This window comes from Stylophora pistillata, chromosome 4 (genome assembly GCF_964205215.1).
Source record: "Stylophora pistillata chromosome 4, jaStyPist1.2, whole genome shotgun sequence".
Taxonomy (NCBI): domain Eukaryota; kingdom Metazoa; phylum Cnidaria; class Anthozoa; order Scleractinia; family Pocilloporidae; genus Stylophora; species Stylophora pistillata.
The window spans coordinates 19,973,748-19,995,027 of record NC_142522.1 but is presented as its reverse complement, the minus strand read 5'-3'; the positions used below and the strand labels follow the sequence as shown (position 1 = coordinate 19,995,027).

At 39.3% G+C, this 21,280-nt stretch overlaps 3 protein-coding genes across 5 annotated transcripts in view; 2 read left to right on the top strand and 1 right to left on the bottom strand.

Moving 5' to 3' along the window:
- Positions 1-21,280, top strand: part of LOC111332953 (ras GTPase-activating protein 1) — a 28,874-nt gene that overhangs the window by 5,542 nt on the left and 2,052 nt on the right. Inside the window, exons 6-24 of one of the 3 annotated variants that reach the window (XM_022938444.2) lie at positions 570-639; positions 1,089-1,166; positions 2,439-2,514; positions 3,945-4,092; positions 4,559-4,638; positions 5,179-5,252; positions 6,114-6,198; positions 6,731-6,963; positions 7,330-7,406; positions 7,609-7,733; positions 8,464-8,508; positions 8,982-9,138; positions 9,707-9,849; positions 9,976-10,091; positions 10,760-10,846; positions 19,051-19,118; positions 19,241-19,329; positions 19,408-19,485; positions 20,480-20,602. In XM_022938444.2, the coding sequence (XP_022794179.1) occupies positions 570-639; positions 1,089-1,166; positions 2,439-2,514; positions 3,945-4,092; positions 4,559-4,638; positions 5,179-5,252; positions 6,114-6,198; positions 6,731-6,963; positions 7,330-7,406; positions 7,609-7,733; positions 8,464-8,508; positions 8,982-9,138; positions 9,707-9,849; positions 9,976-10,091; positions 10,760-10,846; positions 19,051-19,118; positions 19,241-19,329; positions 19,408-19,485; positions 20,480-20,602 (1,952 nt within the window). Of the gene's footprint in view, positions 1-569; positions 640-1,088; positions 1,167-2,438; positions 2,515-3,944; positions 4,093-4,558; positions 4,639-5,178; positions 5,253-6,113; positions 6,199-6,730; positions 6,964-7,329; positions 7,407-7,608; positions 7,734-8,463; positions 8,509-8,981; positions 9,139-9,706; positions 9,850-9,975; positions 10,092-10,759; positions 10,847-11,169; positions 11,308-17,746; positions 19,030-19,050; positions 19,119-19,240; positions 19,330-19,407; positions 19,486-20,479; positions 20,603-21,280 lie in introns of those variants that run through there. The other 2 variants (XM_088759026.1, XM_022938445.2) reach the window with 2 other exon arrangements.
- LOC111332957 (uncharacterized) lies at positions 11,330-12,979 on the top strand. Its single transcript, XM_022938448.2, has 2 exons — positions 11,330-11,990; positions 12,089-12,979. The coding sequence occupies exons 1-2, from the start codon at positions 11,330-11,332 to the stop codon at positions 12,097-12,099; spliced, it is 672 nt and encodes a 223-aa protein (XP_022794183.2). The 3' UTR covers positions 12,100-12,979.
- Positions 12,741-14,638, bottom strand: LOC111332955 (uncharacterized). Its single transcript, XM_022938447.2, has 2 exons — positions 14,588-14,638; positions 12,741-14,182 (listed from the first exon to the last, which is right to left on the bottom strand). The coding sequence occupies exons 1-2, from the start codon at positions 14,608-14,610 to the stop codon at positions 13,393-13,395; spliced, it is 813 nt and encodes a 270-aa protein (XP_022794182.2). The 5' UTR covers positions 14,611-14,638; the 3' UTR covers positions 12,741-13,392.

The following is a 21,280-nucleotide window of genomic DNA, read 5'->3' as shown; positions in this document are numbered from 1 at the left end:
AGCAGCGTTGTCTGTACTCTTATCAACGATGGCAAATTGGCCAATCAGATTGAGACATTATTGTACATTGTGATAAAAATACACTTTACTCTCAAAGTGCCTCTTTCAAGCAGGAGAAAAACATGTGGTGGCAAACTTTCATGAAAGCTTGTTGAAATGCTGGAAGGTAACCTGGGATGGACTTGCATCCCATCCAAGCAGCCTTAGCATTTTTACTCCCAAAATCTCTTCATAAATTCTCCTACAGAAACTACAAGTAAGCACCACACTCCAAGACTTAGTCCATGTTGTCAGTTAAAATACCATCACAAGGAATAATAAAAATGACATTGTTTTTGCCACCACTTGAACAAGTTTAATCTATCACATTATAGTGAACAGTTTGCACATATCCAGTTTTACTCCTGGGTGGAAAACAGCATCATGAGAGTAAATTGTCTTGCTCACGAAAACAATACAGACTTAGTTATGTCTAGGTTCCATACCTCTCTGCCCATCAGGCAATCACATCTATTTTTCCACCAGATGTTAAGCACTTCAAAATTCTTTTGGTGTTTTCAATTTAATAGATGGTGTTATTGGGAGTTTTCTCATAAGGCCAAGTGATAAATCTCCAGGAGATTATTCCCTCTCTCTCAGGTGAGAAAGATTACAAAGTAATTTACTTCTTTTACGCCTGACAGTGCTTGTGCCTGTTGTAAAATTTTCGTTGTAGTGTCTAATTCAGCCAGAGATTGTGGTAAGTAAATGATCACCAATTCAAGAAGCTCCTGATGGTTAAGCAAATTCTCCTTGTTATTTCCGTTGAAAACGTGAAGAGAACGGTGTTGGAGAATATTAATACTTATGTCAGGGTGTAAATGTCGAAGCCAACATTGGAGAAAAACTAAAAATTTCTTCGGATAACCTATCTAAAGAGAAATCTGACAGTCCATTTATTGTGAAAACAGCAGTCTAAGTTGAACTTTGTTTGAACAAGTGGCACTTCAATTCTCAAGGTGTTTAATGCCTGAACCAGGCTTGTCACAGCTGTCTTATAATTCCTGTTTTTTAGGTATTTTTTTCTAAAAATGTTTAATGTTTTATAGAGGATCGGATGGTATCACTCGCTTCCTGATTAGGAAGCAAGGAATGCAGTATTCTTTGGGAGGGAGAAATTTTGACAGGTAAACTTTTGAATCGTTCTATTAATGATATGTGATCAAAGACATGTTTGTCGCACGATGTAGAGTCACTGTGACTGCTGAGCTGCTGAGCAATGCTGGTTAGGCGATGAAATGGTGTCTTTTAAGATAACGCGTTTCTATTTATGTAGCATAATGATTACTTTCCATTATTATCAATTTGTTGGGCATTGTGGCGTATATTGCGAGCTAAAATGGAGATTTTATTCTTCACTTTTGTTGTTGCCATACCCTAGTTCTGTCTTTGTTATGTGCATTACAAACCGAAAGAAACTCACTAGAGGAAAAAAATTTAACTAACGCAATGAAATATGGGAAAATGAACCCTGTGTACGAGTGATGTGGTAAAGATATCCCTACATCGGGTGGTGTATTTAAGATATTTTTTTTAAGTTGGCTGTGATCGGCAAAGCATCGAGGGCAATTGTTAAAACTTTAGAGCACTAATTCAGCCGAGGATATTATTCCAAGTTATTTTTTTAGCCTCTTGATTTTCAACACTGATGATCGTTCCAATGCAAAACATAAAACAAGTCTGCTCTTCAATGGAGCATAAAAAGCTTTTCAAGTTTAAATGTTTTTGCTTAAGTTGATTTTCTTACTCTTTTAGCTTAAAACATCAGTCGGTTTCAAATTTCCATCTCGTATTCCCGATATAAATGTTTTCCCTTCGTTTGAGTCAGGGGGATGGACATCAAATTAGGGGTTTATCGCCTGGTACTTTGTTTCAGAAATTTTTCTGCACGATGCTTTTCATCCAGTGTACTTTCCATGATTTCGTAGAGTATTGCTTAATTAATTCCCCAAATTAACTTATGAACTTCACGACTTAACGTCAGGCAATAAAGTTGGGACATTTGTCTGTTTTGGAAAGTGACAACCTGGCAGTCTCGAGTGAGTTTCGAGAAGCAGTACGTAAATGCATTAAGGCGCTATTTATATAGACCAAAAACAATTCTTCAAATGATACGTCAGTAAACTAAAGAGAACTGAAGGGGCAGACTAACGATTGGGTCACCTTTTATCTCTTACTATTTTGGTTACATTTTTCTGGGGGATTTCATAACACAAACACAGTTTTTCCGTTGGGAAAAGGATATTTAGACGATCTCATGGTGGGTATTGAATTATACAGTGATATTCTTGCAATCTCCATTGCGAATACTTAAGTCTGGGGTGAAACTGCATTTAAACGAAGCTGAATATGTACGGTTTGTGTTCAGAAAAGTATACTGTTTATTCCGTTCGTTTTAGTATCGATGCTGTAGTAGCAAGATACAAGCGTGAATACATTGTGGAGAACCTTTCTTTAAAGGAGCCTGTGTCTAGGGTAAGTTTTTAAGTTTTTTTTCATGCTGTGGCTAACTGGGTCCTTTGTATGTGCAGAATACTTATCCATCAATTACACTGCTGTTTTAGGTCCTCGCAGGCTGTTATTGTTGACGCCAGACCGCTCACGGGCTTCGCCGCTCGTGTTTTAGCGCAAATAAGAGTCTGCGTGGGAATCGTGTTCATGATGAAAAAAGACTTGGAGTTTTGAATTGTTCAGTTATCCACTTTATAGTATATTTTAAACTTAAAAACTCTCCTTTTTGTTTTTCATTTACGAATAGACTCTTTTTTTTTTTTTTTTTTTTTTCCGCACTGTTTCCTGTTTTGCGAGTGGGATTGTTTTGTCTAAGAATTGTTGTGAAAGTCTCTCGGACAACCCTCACAAGAAAGCCTTCAGCTATTTCTGCATTTCCTGAACACATGGTTGAATTTTCGTGAGCTTTTCTATCTTTCATTTTGTGTCTGAGAGTTTGCTTTTGACCTCGAAATGTGGCTAAGGGTGGAAAGAAGATAACACAAGGAAATCGTTGTATATATAAGTGAGACCCAATTATTCGTAGTTTCTTTTATTTGTTGTGTTTTCAAGTATTGTTGGCTTGTCGATCGAGTGATCCATTTGGAAGTTACTGAACAGCCTATTCAGTGCTAGCAGCTTTTGTGAGTTTCACGAAGAGAAATGTTATTTAAGCAGGTTTTCGTGCGTTTTGCATGTGTAAATAATTCAAACAGGACGTGTATTAGTCTCTGTATATCGACGTATAGTTCCTAATTCGGTTTTACTGGTTGGGTTAAATTTTATCACAAATGTACTACGAGTGTTTCCAGCACAACATTGGCTGGCATTCGGTGTTTGGATCGTGCCATCAGAACCGTGCGCAGATGTAGACGTTTTGCTCTTATTCGTGCGTAATTCATGAATGTAGTTGGAGCAAAATTCAAGGTCTGATTTAAAGTTCAGTTCTCTTCCTCAAGAAAAAAAACATCCTGAACAACTGGTTTCTTCTGAACCGAGCGACAGATGAACCCACTAAGAGCTCATCGAGCATGCGCGGCTTCGTCACGCCCAAAGTTGTACACCTATGGCCTCAGTTGTTGTCAAGAGTTCATCGAAATGTTTTTTTTCTGTCTAGCGAATCTTTTGGGTTTGTGATGATGTTAAGACATCAAGAACAGTTTTCAAGGTTTTTTGCGAGAGCATGATAGGGCTGACGAAGGACCAATTCTAGACACGTCAGCTTTATAAAGTCCTTACGGTGGCCAGTTTACATCATCATCTCAGTTATTAAAACAAAATTATCTGAGAAGAAAACTGAAAAAAGAAGACTGAAAAGTCTTTAGGCGAAGGAGAGACTTGAAGAGGAAATTATAAGACTTACTCAGCAGGCCTTAGAATTATGGCTGTTTAATTGTATTTCGGCTTGGTTCCAGGTGCAGGACTGGGATCTTCCACACAGACCCATGACGCCGAGCAGGATAGTGGAGCAGAGAAATGGCTCGTCATTCGCGCTCAGACCAGGACCAGTTATTTTAAATCGAACTCAGCCTGCCTTCAAGAGGGGATTTTTAGTCAAGAAAGGTACCTTTTTGTTTTGCTTTTGTAACTTTTGATCGACCAATTGACTTTTCCGGCTTGTGATTTACAAACATTTCTCGCGTTCTCCCAACATCCTGCTTGGGTCATTTCGCCAGCAAACCGAGAGAGAGTGTAGTAAATTGGTTAAATAGACCAGTGTAATTTCGGCAGCGACATGCACAATCAATTCAATGGTTAAAAAAAGGCTATGAAGTTTATGATCGTCGCTTAATTTCCGTGTATCATTAAACCCAAAAGCCAAACAATATTTAGAAAGACTACAGTAATGAAACCAAAAGAAACAAATGTGCTGAAGGACAGTAAATGCTGACTAGGAATGCATGTGCTGAAGGACAGTAAATGCTGACTAGGAATGCATATGACGTATGCAATATGTCGACTCAGGGCGAGTCCTGTCAGGTTTTCATTTTCACAGTAGGTATTTTAATGTTGTTATTTTTCTTTTAAGGACATCGTAACAAATGGAAGCGAATGTTCTTCGTTCTTGATGGAGATGAACAGCATTTGTATTTCTTTGAAAATGAAAAGGTCTGAACTGAATTTTTTTTTTTTTAACAAAACCCCCAACTGTCATTCGAACTGAAAATGGATTTTAAAGGTAAAGGGGGAAAAAGAAAACTATTCCAAACACGCAAACAAGTAAAAACTACCAAGTAAGTCATGCAAGCAACAAGAAAAACATAATATCCTTTACTTTCCAGCAGCACTGCTAACAAAACAGTTGCCCAATATGATTCTCGGTTGTCCCAAGAATAGTCCATTATTATGATAAAAATGATCCACTTTTGTGCGATTTAAGCCACTTTTATGAGGAGAACTCAGAACTAAATCACGAAAATTGAATTAAACTTCAAAGCAGTAAAACTGACATTTCAGAAACAGATCCGCACTAAGGCGTTTGCTCAGGCATAATAATGATAATAATAAATGTTATTACAATGATGGTATTGATGATATTAATAATAATAATGATAATAAGGACAAGATCTTGTCAAGTACAATCTCATTATAGGTTATTACTCTGAAAATTCCTCGATCCCTCTGACTCGGCTTGTTTATCATTCTCAGAGAACTAAACCCAAAGGCATGATGGATCTTAGCTTCTCTATGGTTTACGAGGTTCATCAAAGCTTTTTTGGCAGGTGAGAAACGAAATAATTTCACCATTGTTTTATTTTTTGGTTTACCTATAGCTCTCCGCTTGTTCCTCGCTTGTTTCCTTGTGTGCCCTCCAATCAGTGCATTGTCCAGCTTTGATAAAAAGTTTATCTTAAAATATGGTGCCAACAAACTTTAAGTAGCACGTCAGCCCTAGGCGAGTGTATCACTAATGCTCTCGGCGCTTTTTTCATCTTCTTTTATCTTCATCTGAACGGGCGCACATGTGTACCGTAAAACAAAGCCCATCAGTCTCTTGAAAAATTGTGAACATCATCTTTGCGTCTGCGCTGTGAGAACTGATCAAACATCTTAATTTTCAAGTGCTAACGCACAAACCTCTCAATTTGTGTATCGCAAAAATGGCGGGTAAGTTATTTAATTAGTCTTTTTTCACTGGAGCTTGCTTTAGGGAAAAGATGATTTATAAAAATTTACTGAGAGTTTTCGGTTTTGCAGCGCAATATAGTTCTGCAAAACAAAACGATTGCGCAAGAAATATTGCACAAAGATCCATGTCATTTCTAATTTCCTTGGAAGATATTCTCACCAGGCAAACTATTTACAAGTAATTTACAAGAGCTAACGCACAGAGTTCTCAATTTTTGTATCGCAAAGTAGTGGGTTTGGAGTAGGATTTCGGTTTTGCGAGAAACTCACTGGGTCATTCACACTCCATATAGTCTTGCTGACGTAAGCAATTGCGCATTAAATATTGAGCAAAAATCCATGTAATTTCCCTTTTCCTTGGAAGCTATTCTCACCACGCAAATAATCGCGGTAAGTAGTGAGGCTCAAATTATCGATTAATGTCTCTTTTTATGTTCTGTTTCTTTTTCGTAAAGGCCAAATTGCTTTCAAGTGGTGGTGCGAGCGTTTAATGAGTCTCGGATGTTCTACCTTTGCGCCGACACACAGGATCTAGCTAATGTAAGGCTTTCTTTGCGTCTTCTACTGCAACTTTATTCTCGTGAAAATTTTACCAGATATTTTGAAGTCGTTGGAACGAAACTTTGAACTTTCTGCTGGATTTTGAAATAGAATTTCGAAGTAACAGGGCGAAAGATGAAACATTTGGTGAGCGTTTAGTTTCACGAAAGTATTTTCGCATGCGCTGTTTTTGTGTCACGAAATTGGAGGCAGTAGCGGCGTGCATTTCGTGGCACGCAGGTATGGGTTGTTCGATATATAACGCAAACGATCAAATAAATCGCCATTCCCTGATAGCCATTTATAGAACAAACTACGCTACCCGTGGATAGCGGTTTATCTAATGGACAGTGTTGTCCACCTATCGAACAACCAATGTCAGGTAAAGAAATCTCTCTCGTGTCTAAAGGTAATATAGTTTTTTTCCCTGGTTCTTATTGTTTCAGTCGGTGACGTTTTTGTGTTTTATTCTCTCTCTTTACTTTCACTTGAGATGCGCCATTTTTAAATGACTTTATTGCTGAATTTTTAGGATTGGATGGAGGCGATTAAGAAGTTTTGTGGCAAACCAATGATCACCAACCTTGGCGAGAGGGATGTGAAGCAGTTACGAAGCTTAGAAGTTACTCTTGTAGAGGCCCACAAATTGAATTCCAACAAAGTTTCTCACCCTTACTGCATGATTTCCTTGAACGAAGTCAAAACCTGCCGCTCGAAGACACAGGAGTGTCATTCGCCCATATGGAACGAAGAATTTAAGTTCAAGTGAGTAATTAATAAAATTGTATTTAGGGTTTTTATTCATCGCATGCTTTCCGGGCGTTTCATCGCAATGATTTAGCATACGTAGACATGTAACGGTAGTTACCTTATTAAAATTAGGTTTAATGGTATATGTTTCTGCAGTGTTTGTAATTGTGAATTCACTGTCAAAAAAAGATTGTTTATACCCAATCCATAATTTTGAATGATGCCCTTAAGTTTGTCCCGAATTGCAAAACCAATTAACCGCCTTTTTAATCATAATTACTACTCATTATAGATGGCACGGGTATAAAGGTACAAGGCAATGTCCGCGTGTGGTGAATTATCAATTGACTGTTGTACTAACAGTTTTTGTTTTGACTTTAGTGACTTGCCCTCCGATGTTTCCTATTATTCAGTCGATCTTTACAATCGCAACAAACGCTCCAAAGATGTCCTAGTAGGTAGGTACCGTGCTACATAACAACAGTAGCTGGTCATTGAGCCTAACTTAAAGCTTTCAGGACAGCTATTATTTTTTCTGTTCAATTTTTCATTACTCTGGGGTAACCTCCCACAAGACGTCAGCCTATTGGTGCGTTTATCACACTGAGAGCCAAATTTAATTTTAATGGATTTTGATTTGTCGCGTTCTGTTGTCAACAGGAAGTGCTATGGTCCCACTTAACCGTTTACCCAAAGGGAATATGCTAGATGAGTGGTACCCACTTCTTTCGGCGTCTCACTCCAAATTGGAGGTTGGCAGCGTTCGTGTCCGCAGTAAATTCACGGTGAGAAATTTACCATTTAACCGAACGTAGGAATTTATGTGTCGCAGTAAAATCTATCAGTTCCTCCCGTGGGGTGTTGGACTATCCTAATGCCCCCCACCCCTCATTTGCATTCAATTGTCTATAGTCCCCACTTCATAATCAGCTCTACCTTGAGGATTTCTTAACTTGACGGATCAGATAACCGAGCGTAGGATACCTTCCAAATTTTAATGGCGTTTACCAGTAGCCAGGATTGATTAGCCGGACTGAATTGAATTGAATAATTTGATGTTTAATGATAAGGTGGGGGGGTGGGGGGAGTCCGAAGGATTTTTTGTGTCACAGTAAAATCTACTTGATCCCCCGTGAAGCGTTGTACTATCCTAGTGCCTCCCCCCCTCAGTTGCAGTCAATTGTCTATAGTCCCACTTCATAATCTCTTAATGATGACTGATCCCCCTTCCGTTTCCCTTAAAAAGCATGTGATTCCCCAAAATCCTCCACCCCTACCCCCCCACCCCCACCTCACCGGCGATAAATGACAACCAATCCCTAACCATGTATGTTTTTTAATAGTTTCATCGATTCTTATGAAAGTGTATCACGATCAGGAAGACAGTTGAGAAACTGACTGACATAGCCAATCCGTTCTGCTTATTTTTAAACAGAATTAGCTCAGTGAGTTGACTTAAATGTAACTTTACAGTTCCGATGAGAAAACTGAAACCCTTTGAACTTTGTTTTGCAGCATGAGATTATTATGCCGGTAGAAGAGTATAATTCACTCAAGGAGGTGACTATGTCGATCATAGCATTCTATAATGAGAGCAAAATTTTTGTTGTGTATATTGGCGTGCAATGCATTAGGTTTTTTCATGTGAATTTACGAATCCCCCCACGAAGGCTCTAAGTTATAGAGCGGGATTGTTTTTAGGAAAAGCGGCTTTGAACAGGAGTTGAAGGCGAGAAGGGATAGTTGAGCTAAAAAATTTGGATGATAACCGCTGAAATGTCGAGGTATCCACTGATTTTACTTTAAAAGAAGATGAGCGAACAAACGGGAAACGGTTCTCGCGGTATGTCAATATTGCCTCTAAATTCTGAGAAAGCTCCTCGTTAGATCCATGTAAATCAAATGGATCAACTTATTTTTAAATTTGCCCCTAAACCCCCATACCAAACAGGGGGTTCAGCGTTGGATCGTATAGGCTAAACCATTGGGCAGCCGTTTAGTATTTTACACATTGACATGTTCATCTCCTGTAGATCATTCTGGACAAGGATTTACAAGCTGTGAAGAGTCTTGGTCAGGTTTGCAAGGACCGAGTGAGCCTGGCCTCCACTTTGCTTAAAATATTCCGCCATGAAAGGGAAGAAATCTTCCTGCTAAAAACGATGAACTCATTGGAAATAGAAAACCAAGGTGAGTAGTGTTTCTTTTTTTTTTTTTTGAATGTGAGCGATGAAAAGAGATAAAAAAATTTTTAAAAACTATTACTGCATGATAGTCACGAACGAAAACTAACGTCAGCCACAATAAATTTTTAGTTGGACCTAAACGCTTTTAAGTGCTATAGAATCAAGGGCAATCTAACCTACATATTTTTCACAATACAGTTCGTGCCCTAACTCGCCTCACCCCTCCCCTTCTTGTCGTATCTTTTGTTAATTTAAGAGGATCACAACGACATAAGTGAGTTTGATCGCGACGTCTGCGGCTACAGCAAAAGGCCAAATTTTAGTCAGAGTTTAGTCACGTTTTGTACAATTCTTGAATCAACGCGTTACAAAAATAATCCAAGAAATACCAAATACCGAAAAAATCTCGTTGACAATCAACACAAACATGTTTCCGACTTAAGTGTAAAAACGACCTAAGACTAACAAAAAGAAGTTCACTTTTTGCCGTTCGCCGTTTACTTAAACTCCCAACAATTACCTGATTTTTACGGGTATCGCAGTAATGCAGCTGCTCTGTCTGTTGATTGCAGAGGAAGTATCAACGTTGTTTCGCGGAACTTCGTTAACCACAACACTCATGGACCAGTACATGAAAATGGTCGCTATTCCCTATCTACAGAAAACAATTGGTGATGTCGTAGCAAAAATTGTGGATTGTAAACAGTCTTGCGAGGTACGACTAGCGTCCCAAAAGAGAGGTTCTATTTATCTTGTTAAATGTTGTAGTTGGTGCTTAAGGTATTTATGTTAATTGTTTGTTTGTTGTTGTTGTTGTTTTTTTTTTTTCATTGCGTTGCAGTTAAATCCAGCTAAACTCGAAAAAGGTGCAGACACTGTAGTAAATCTTAAACAACTCCTGGAGTTTTTATTTGAAGGAGTTGATGCGATTGTCAGGTCACCTGAAGATTGTCCAAGGTGAGGAAGCTGCTATTGAAACAATCTTACTTGTTAGTCTCAGTCTCTCTCTCTCTAAACTTGTATCCTTCTTGTTAGTATAGGTGCATTCTTCGTCAAACCTGTTGACAAATTCGTAAAGAAAAGTGTCCACAATATTGTAGTTTTGATGAATGGTCGTGCGCAACATAAATATTTAAGATAAAATGAATATATGAAGTTCATATATTTATTATCGTGATTTATCATCACGGGTTTATTACGAATCAACTTAACGGCCTGCTCCCAGTTGGCTTGTTAGCTCAATTGGTAGAGCGCTGCACTAGTATCGCAGAGGTCAGTGGTTCGATTCCCGTAGAGGCCTGATTTTTTTTTCAGGTCTGATTTTCGCTATTACACAAATAGCGCTCTCTACTGCGAGGATCGTGCATCATACGTATAAATATTTAATGATTTCAGATCTAAGGTCTTGTCTAGATTTGAGAGGATATACCAAAAATTAAGGTTGCATTCCAGACTTCCAAAATCTCGTTGATCACTCATCATCGGCCTCTTCTGATCTCGCCTATACTGTTAGGAAACCATCTTCCAGTGTGAACGTGTGATTCCATAATACCCTTGAATAGTTAAATATAGTTAACAGGAGTGGCTCCGCAGTGGATCTGAATTAGCAGCTTTTAACCTTGCAGAACTTTGCGTTACCTGTTTTGCTGTCTGCAACAAAATGTCAAAGATAGATGGTCCGACAATGAAATAGTTAGAAGCCGTGTTGTTAGGTAAGTGTTCCACCATTCGTTGTTTTGATGGCGTACTGCAGCTATGTTTAATGTTATAATTAGACATTTCCCTTGCTTTCGGTGACCTTGTTTAAAACTTTGTGGATAGGAAGCAAATGAGACAACCAAGGGAAAAAGGATTTTTTTTTTGCTATCCATCTTTCGCCATTGGCAATGGGCTATCGGCTTTCCGAAATCGGTCGTAGTCTATCGGCCACTCCTCGTACGCCGTCTAACGTCCACCGTCCCCGAATATCGTTTTCTGATGTCCGTCCGAATTTTCCCCGGTTTTTTTTCCTGATTCGTCCATATTGCTTGATTAGGGACCCTTAGCACTGACGACGAGAACGTGGACGACGACGTATATGACCGATTTAGGCCTGGGACGGGACCGTCGTCCACGGCGGGAAACATAACTACTTTAGCACATCGGTTGCGTGGACGAGTCCTTTACTGCAGCTTTTTGTGGCAGTCAATAGGAAAATGTCTTTTAAAGAATTTCGTGACCTGCTTATTCTTCTTTACGGCGAGAACATTGTTTCTGATGAAGAGTTTTTACTGCTCTACGATACTTTCAAAACAAAAAATCCCGAATTTCCTCATGGAAACTACGAGCGATTCGACCTGGATTCTATGAACTCCGCTGAATGCAAAGCAGAGTTTCGTGTCGAGAAGCAAGACCTACCTCGCCTGGTTGCAGCACTCCAACTACCACCGGTGTTGAGATGTGAACAGAGAAGTATTTGTGACGACATAGAAGGGCTATGTATGCTTCTCAAAAGAGTTGCCTACCCATGCCGGCTTACCCATATGATTCCGCGATTTGGCCGACCAGTTTCTGTAATAAGTCTGATCACAAATGATGTGATCGACTACATCTATGACGTTCATGGGCACCTTATAACCCAGTGGAATCAAGATCTCCTGAGCCGTGGAGCTTTACAGCGTTATGCAAATGCCATATCAGGACAAGGAGCCCCCCTTGACAATTGCTTCGGTTTCGTGTACGGGACTGTCAGACCCATTTCAAGACCTGATGAACGTCATAGAATTGTTTACAATGGTCATAAGAGGGTTCATGCCTTGAAATTCCAATCGTTGTCTGTACCAAATGGACTCATTGGAAATTTATATGGACCAGTTGGTGAGTTTTTTTAACAGAAAGTACTTATGGTTTTTAGTTAGATAAACTTTCTAAGCAACTTCTATTCTCACCTTTGATTTTTGTTTTCTTCGTTTTAGAGGGGCGTTAACACGATGCAGGGATGCAAGCAGATTCTGGAGTATTACGTGACCTCCAACGGCATGCTTTTTCTCCAGTAGGTCAACCAATGTGCATATATGGAGATGTAGCGTACCCTCTCCGTGTGCACCTTCAAACCCCGTTTCGCCATGTCCCACTTGCACCCCTTATGCAGGATTATAACGAAGCTATGAGTGCTTTAAGGATTTCAGTGGAATGGCTTTTCGGGGATGTCATTAATTCGTTTAAATTTCTTGACTACAAAAAGAATTTGAAAATCGGACTTAGCAGTGTAGGCAAAATGTACGTTGTCTGCGCACTGCTTCGTAATGCCATAACATGCCTTTACGGTAATACCACTAGCTAAAATATGTGGAAAAGAGGTAGATAAAACACAAAATGTTAAAATTTGGCCAAAGCTTTGTTGCCATGGAAATGCCAAGTCGCAAAGACATGAAATTGTCACATAAGAATGTTTCCACTTAAATCTCAGAAAATTTGGAACTCAACCAATGATAACAAGTCCATTGCCGGCTCAGCATAAACTATCATATCTTAACAAACAGTAATGTTATAAACATGTGAAGTTCCCCCACCCCCTCCCCTCCCAGAAAATATGGTTAAATATCCCAGGAACACACAGCAATAACATTCTGATTTGCCAAGAAAGCACTCAAAAAGCAGATGTCTAATGTAATTTCAAGATGAATAATTTCTGTACCTCAATTTCATTCTTTAATTGTAACAGAATGGAGGGTATCTTCACATTGAGTCCCTAAAACCCTAAATGACAGCTCCAATGTCAAAACTCCAGTATAACATATTAAAAACCTGGAATGCAATCATGTTAATTAATAATTGTTATTCCAATTAAAAGCTATCCAGAGATACTTTCCCGTCCTGCTGTTTCAATTTTTGTCAGTGTATTTTAGCAAAATGAAACTTGGAATGTTTATCTTTTCAATTCTTAACTTGCCAACCCATACAATATAGGAGTGAAAAGGTTCACTTAACTTACTTTAACTTCAAATATATATCTTTGATAACTGTAAACATTCTATGTCCCAAGGAAAATAAAAAAAATCCTGTTTTTTTTCCTGCAAAAAAGCAACACAACTTTCCTAGTCAAGAACAAGAAATATCAACTTTGTTAACTAACAAGCTCACCAGGTTTTGTCACAAAAATCCCTCTAAGCACCGACACTTAACAAAATGATAAACACAACATTATCGCAAGGGATGAAGTGTGCAAGTCTCCTGCCCAATTTGCTTTGCTTTTCTTGACTGCTTTTTCACCTTTCCTTCATGAGGATTTGGGCACGACTTTTTCCAGCAAATCCATGAGCATTTGACTTTGTTGCTGTTGCTGTTGCTGTTGCAAGAAAAGCATTTGAAAATTTTGCTGCTGTTGTTCCTGCCTGTGCTGCTGTTCAGCCATGATTCTCAATACATCCTGGTATTGTTGCTGGTTCTGTCTCTGCTGATCTATAAGCATCTGATGCTGGGCGGCTTTATTTTCTTGCTCTTTCTTCTTCAGTTCAATTTCTTCTTTCCGGATTTCTCTCTCATTCTCGATCTTCTCTTTCAGGATTTGCACAGCTTCAGTAATACTACTTCTGCTTTTTCTTTGACTAACATCATCACAACTTGTATCAGCATTCCTCTTTCTGGTTTGTCCCAGGCGCTCCATGGCTTTTAATCTACTTTCTTCTGCAGAGGCCTTATCATTCTCATTCTTTTTAGTAAGGGTATTTGAATTTTCTTTCCTTTCTAAATCAGCTGCCTGTTCTTTTTCTATGATTTCAGACAATGCTATCTCTATTTCTGTTTCATCATCACATGCAATGCCAGAACCTTGCTCTTCCTTTGTCATCTTCTCTTTGTATTTGGCAAGCAAAAGAGTAAGCCGGTCCCTCACAGAACGCTTACTAACTTTGAAATTCGGCGAACTGATGCCATTTAAGCTTAGTGCTATTTCACCCCAGATTTTCCCTCTCTCTTTACTTTGTCTTGGGTGCTTAAATGGTTCAAGAAGAAGAACCTCTCTACAAAGCATAAGGTCATGTTCTTCTGACCACTTCATGGAATCATTTCTGGAAAAAATGCAATTTTAATTACGTAAGGAATTACATCTACTTAGTGTTGTTGCAATAAACTTTATCCTATGGTAAAATTAATTTAATTTTGAGTACTTAAGCTTCTTTATAAGCTTAAAGTTTTTATGCTATTCATTTTCTTCGGCTGAAAATCAATGTAGGCTAAAACATGTCAAATGTTCTGCTAATTTGAAAATGCAAAAATTATCCACTAAAACAATTTAACTTTTTTTCAGTGTTGTAATCAACGTCGAGTGATTCAGAGCTAAGCTAAGTTTACATACACATATTTTTCAAAGCCCAGAAATCTTCTTAAAAATGTCAGCTGGTATAAATTACAAAACTATAACGAAATTCCCGCGATTTATATTTATAAAAGCATTTATTAGGCTACGTACATACCCTTGCAGCACTTTTGTCATCATACGCCATTGCTTTTTCCGCTATTTGCTCAATCTGCAACTCGAAAGAAATCAAGTTTTTTTCCATCACGGTACGATCAAATAACTTTCGGCACTGTTTTTATTCCCCAACCGACCCTTTAGATTGAAGAAATCCCTAAGATAGGTAAGTAGAAATTAGAAAACAAATAAAACATACTCACGTTCTCGTCAAGACGGCAAATGGCGGCAAATGGCGTCCTGAACGAGATGTGGGCGACGAGTCGTGCTCGATTGGGCATGCGTAGTAGCATCGAAGTTCGTTTTCCCAACTTCCGGTCGGTCACGTTCACGTTCTCGTCGTCATTGCTAAAGGTCCCTATTTAGAATTGCTGACCCGACTTTATGAAAACGAGCATGGTCCACCTCAGTGACCAAACTGAGTAACTGCGGGAAAAATATATATATTTTATTTTAGTTTGATTTCCAAAATGCGTATTACTACCTTTTGGTTGCGCGCGAAAACAATTTGCAGTTAATGCGGAAACTTATAGCGTTAATAATAATAATAATAATAATAATAATAATAATAATAATAATAATAATAATAATAATAATAATAATAATAATAATGGAACACGCGCAAGGGATCAAGAAAGAGGTGCGGAGGTGCCAAATTGAGAAGTTAGAAGATGAGATCAGAAACCAACGATGGCAAGGGCGTCTAGTGACTACCAGGCTGGAGGATGAGAGTTTGAGTGCCGATGGGTGTTTCTGGTGGCTCACAAAGTGGAAGAACTGCCCATCACACACAATTGCTGGACTCGTCGAGCTATACGAGCAGCTATTGCCAACGCGAGTATACACGAGTGAGAAGACCCACACAAGCGGGGAAGGCGAGGTGAGGTGCAGATTATGCGGCAAGGCTCCAGAGAGTGTGGCTCATATCTTGTCAGGATGCAGTGCGCTAGCCCAGAGCAAGTATCTCTCTAGACACGACGCAGCACTGAAGGTACTGTTTTACGAACTGTTGTATGATGAGGGATTTATAGACGAGATACCACCCAGGTACTCACCCGACAAGCCGAAGCCCGTGTATGAGTCAGAGAATGTTAAAGCTTATTGGGATGTCCTTATATATGCTGATCAACAAGAGGTCAGATGCAATAGGGTGGATGCACGCATTGTAAATCATATGTATAAGAGAGTTGTGACGCTGGAAATGAGCTGCCCGTGGGTTAACAATCGGACAAGAAAGGATGAAGAGAAGACACTGAAGTACGGACCCCTTCGCTGGTAACTAAGGCACCAGTTCCCAGGCTACGAGGTGAAGCAATATAACATCATAATGAATGCCCTCGGGGGGTGGTCACGGGAGTTGGATGTCATGATGCGCGAGCTGGTGGGAGGCAGAAGCACAGAAATACTGCGAAAGATGCAGAGGGCAGTGCTCTCGGTCACGCTGAATATTGCCCGGACTTTCAAGGTGGCAGTTTGAGTTCCTGTTAGAAGGAGGACCGTAGGCACAACGGAAAAGCTTTTTAGGATTAGTTAATGTACATTTATTTTTTACTCCATGGCTCACAGGTTACGGTTTTCGCCCTGTGCTGCCTGATTAGAATGTAGCATTCAGTTGATTTCTCTGCGACAATAATGACAGTCTTCATACATGGCGCTCACATCACTGCAGAGTGGTATTCTGTGAGGCGCTGTAAATAAAAATAAATAAAATAAAATCATCGTAGATAGATAAAAGATTAGAAACATAAAACTAAGTAATACACAAGGTATGTATAAAGGCTGATAGTTTCGAAAGAAACTGTTTGGGGCTGCGTCGGTGGGAGTAACGAATTAATTTGGATATATCAACAAATTTGAAATGGTATGTAAACATGATAGGATAAAATCTCTACACTAACTTAACTAAATGCATGATTTTTCGATCTATGCTGCTTGAAAATGAGAAAGGAGTCGATTTCTTTAAAGAGATTTCATTCTTTTGCGCACATATATAAGTCTCTGTTTTCCATCGTTCGTTTTTACACGAGGGAGGCGGAAATCGTTCTTTCTTCCTGTATTATATCTGTGGAAGTCAGATGATGATTTTGTTTGCTCATTCTAGAGTCGTTCTTGAAAGAATGGAGTGGGAATGGTTACTAGCGATAAAATACTTGTTAAACGACTTTGTTTTTGTGTTCTGCACTCTGCTTTTAATCCATTCTAAACCTCAGTTTGTAGTTGCTTGAATAAAAGAAGCTAGTCTGTGCGTGGTAGAGTTATTTTTTCCAACTGGGTTTTTGTAAGCCTATTGTTGTTGTTCCGGTCTGACCGTGCACAAAATTCAATGGCATTTGAATCATAGAAAAATCTCAATCATTGATTATAATTGTAAATTTTTAGCTCCGTCGTTGAATAAGGAAGATGGTTGTTCATTTTTTTAGGCGTTTTCGAGACGTATACGGAAGCTGGAAGTTAAAGTCTCCGGTTGTCGTACGTCTCTCAAAAGCGTCTTTGCGTAATTATCTTCTGACATTTTCCTTTATCCCTATAATTTAATTATTCAGTCGCGATTGGTGAACATGACCGCAAGAGAAATCACAATCTTAGTTGCAGCCTCGTTTTTCATCTTTGTCTTGTTTTATCTTGTTTTCGTGTTTTGTTTTGTTTTGTTTAGTTTTTTTTTCGGCTTTTAAACTATTATGCTCCTCTTTGCGAGTTTAATTTTTATTTCTTATCTGACATTTACGCAAACACACAAGTTACACTGATTATTCGTGATATTTATAATTACTTGAAAAACTGTCGTTGTTGCGCTCCGGCATTGTCCTATAATTACAACGAGATATACTGAGGCAGACTTCCTGTTTACCTATCATAACAGATTTCTGTGATATAGAATCACTTAATGTTCAATGGAGCAAGTACTCAATCGTTGTCCATGAATAAAATTTCGAACTGTCACAAGTTTTAACAGCGAAAACTACGCTAAGTTTTGCCTGAAAAACAAAGAATAAGAAGCGCTTCTCAAAAAAGAAAGGTGAACTGTTTGAATTGAACTACGTTTTTTCACAATACATACAAAGGTACTCCGGTTTTTACTTTGCATATGTGCGTTCAGAAGACTGAGCCTCTTCTTGAAACTCCCTCTTCTCTTTGTTTCCTCCATCAATCTCGTTTGTAGACGCCAAGTTCACTCTTGCAAATCGTACAACGGTGCGCAACATCGCAGTAGTCTTTGTCACCGAGTGGGAAAAGGCAACAACCGCAGATGCAGCCAAGGAGAATCAGAAGTACGGAGCACTGTAAGGCTCTAACACCAGGTACAGGATGCACTGTAGTCTCCACCGAAACTTGACAATGCGGACAAATTGCTCTCACCGGACACTCACCTTATGTTGCATTGACAACGCTGTCTCCTTTGGGTTGCCCTTGAATGACGACTAATTTCGACTGAGGCGCGGTTGTTGTGTGACCTTGTTGGAGTGGATAGCCTTGCTGAGATGGGAAACCTTCTTTTGAGCTGGATAACTTGCTTGCTGTGTTGAGTAAACCATCAAGGGGACGTTTTCCTCTATTTGTCGTGGATACGCGTCTGGTAGCTGTTTTGGAGAATCCTCGTGCACTCCTTGAGAAGTTTTGTATGCTGATACTTTGTCCGCCGTATTAGATATTTGTTGATCACTCCCCTTTCCGTTACAACTGACCGACGGGTGCGCCTTAGAGTGGCGCAAATCTAGTTTCGACTGCAGTGCTATTTAAACATATACGTCCAAATATTTATCGATTTTCCTTGTTTATGTTGATGCAACTGAGAAAAAACGTTTGTAACCCCAGCTGCGTAAATTAATACTTTGAGATTAATATTCCATGTGGTTTCAGCAGGGGTATATGACTAATGAAGATTTCATTGCATACCCTCTCGTATAAGAAAACATGCGACAGTATATTTGTCTAAGTCGCCACTTGAGTGGCGTGTTCATTCCAACAATCATTCTTTGGTAGATATAGCATGAAATCATCATAAAATGAGTTGCTGTGATTGTGACATCTACTTTTTATGGTTACTGCCTCCTGTGGAGGCGAAGCCATAGTGTTGTCCTGTTGAGTGAGTGCGTGCAGTCTCGATTGCAAATTGTTTTTGTTACTTTCAAACGCTGGTAGTTGTTTATCAGAGCGTCCGTGGAATGACGAATTAAGCTCGCTGTTCGAATAGCATACCGTTTACAGCGTTTGATGTTCGTTTTTCAGTGTTCTCTAGTTCGACTCAATGAACAAACAAATATGTTCGTTCTTCTGTAATAGAAGAAAACACTCTTTTATCTTGGATTAAATTTTAAACGAAGGCTGAGCGAAGGGTTGGAAAATTGGGGCATATTCGGTCACATGACGTATTCAGACCAATCGTGCGCGAGAAAAAATGTTTGATGGATTATGATGAAGCTGCTACTTAAAATGAATTTATCTGTCCTCTTTCTCTTGCTTCAGTGGTTTTCTCTTCCTGCGGTTAATTTGTCCCGCCATAATGAACCCAAGGATTTGCAACATGATGTCAGGTAAGCGGAATTTTGATTTTTTTTTTTTCTTTTTTTTTTTTTTTTTATTATTATTACTTTGAACTACTTCAAGAAATTTGAAAAGAAGTAATTGTTTATACGTATGCTTTCTCTTTTGTCAGAATCTCCGTCATCGTGTGCTGCCCGGACTCTGACTCTAGTCGCGAAGTGTCTTCAAAACTTAGCAAACTTGGTTGAATTTGGCGTTAAGGTTAGTAAAGTCTCAAAATGTCGGGAATGGTTTTTTCTTATGTCACTAACAGAGTTTGCTATGTTTCATCTGTGACAGGAATCGTTCATGACCCCAGTAAATCCTTTCATTTTGAGAAACAAGGAAAAAATGATAAATTTTCTGGACGAGTTGGCGGTAAGTCAATAAGATCAATACTGACATAAACCACAAATTTCCATTGTTGCCAATTTACTCTATGAACTGCCTGAACCAGTAAGGTCGGTGTTGAGTAGTTCCGTACTAATGATAGACGGGATTGACGCTAGGAAATGGTTGTGTATTTAAGCGGGCTTTCGTTTTTTCGTATGTTCGAAGGTCGTCTGCAGTTCGTCTGTAACTCTGGGATAACGTTGTGTGCGTCCTCGCCTCTTCCAGTCGTTCAGTTAGTAAATCGGAGCGAAATATGAACGCGCCGTTCATATTTCTGTAGCAGCAGAGTCAAACAAGGGAGGTTTGGGTCGAGTCGCGTCGCATAGAGCCCCGACCCAAACCTCCCTGGTTTTTTCACTGTAACGGTTCGTCTCACTAACTGGAGGTTTGGAACAGGCTGTGTTTGGCTTTAAAAGAAACGATTATTCTGTTCTGGGAAATTAACGTACATAGAAGGAAAGACAATCTTCCAGTAAAGGTAATAAACGCGAAAGATGTGCTGCCATTTCTCAAAAGAATCAACTTATTGTAACACTCGGAATGACAAATCCACAACGTTAACATTGTTTGGGGAATGGTCTTTTCGCGTGCGTGACGAGGGAAGGAATCTTCCGACTTGAGCGTTCTTTACATAGATCTCCAACCTGATGAAAACTTTTTCTATTGTTTCTTTTTCGTTCAAACTGCCCTAGTGTATTGTCAGTTCGAGGCGGAAATAATGAAGATTTTAGATCTACTTCGTTAATGACACTGAAATAGAAGCTGACTAAAATGAAAGTGACTTTTCAAATTTTAAGAAGTCACTTTAATTTCATGAAACGTTAGTTTCCCATGATAAGTTAGAAACTTTTACATGAACTGTTACAGTTTATATCCGTCCCATAACCGAATACATATCGTTTGGTGTTTGACTGTCAACGGTGCCATTACCTGTTCAAGAGTCACGTTCCTCATGTTATTTCTACTTAATTTTTTCCAGAGCGTGACACAAACTCCTCCGATTACGGAGCAAGTGTCCTCAGATCCGTCACGTGATCTTGCCGCTCTTCACGATATATGTTGGACATACAAGTCAGAGCTGCAACAGCTGAGTCAAACACAGGTAATATTGTGGAACCTCGGAACCAGAGAAAGTGTCCGCTTGATTGACGATAACAGATAAAAAAAGTTTATAAGGGAATCTTCTTTTTTTGTTCACTCGGAACTACGTCTAATGTCCCTGGAGTAGAGGTCTTCTAAAAGGAAGGTTTTAGTATCAACCACTACAAGTTCTCCCTTAGCTCCATCTTGTATATTGAAGTAAAAGTAGAGCCTCTGTTGCGCGGGACACCTATTTTCAGGAAACACCTTCCTTCAAAGGACATAAACCAGTTTGGTCCCAGGCCTCAAAAAATGCTCCTCCGACGCTTTCGTCTGTTGCCTTCAGACAAAGGATGCCTCGATTTTTTTAAAAACTGTAAAAGCTCTGCTTATCCCTGGGAAGGGCGGCAGGACCGCATGGCTCGTTCGCCAAACTTTCGAGGTTCATGTCCCTCGCGCTTCTTTAAGGTGAATGTTGTGCTGAGTGGTGCAAATGTTTGCTTGTCCACACATATAGTTAGGTAATCAAGCTCTCACGGGAGGCTTTTTTTTTTTTAACGTTTTTTTCCCTTTTAAAGCAATTCTCAATTTAGTGTGGAAAGTAATCCGGGATTGCATTGAATTTGCTTTACTTCGCTCTGTGACTGGTCTTGCAAATCCCACGCTATCTTCTCAGCCAATAAGATTGAAAACTGAAACC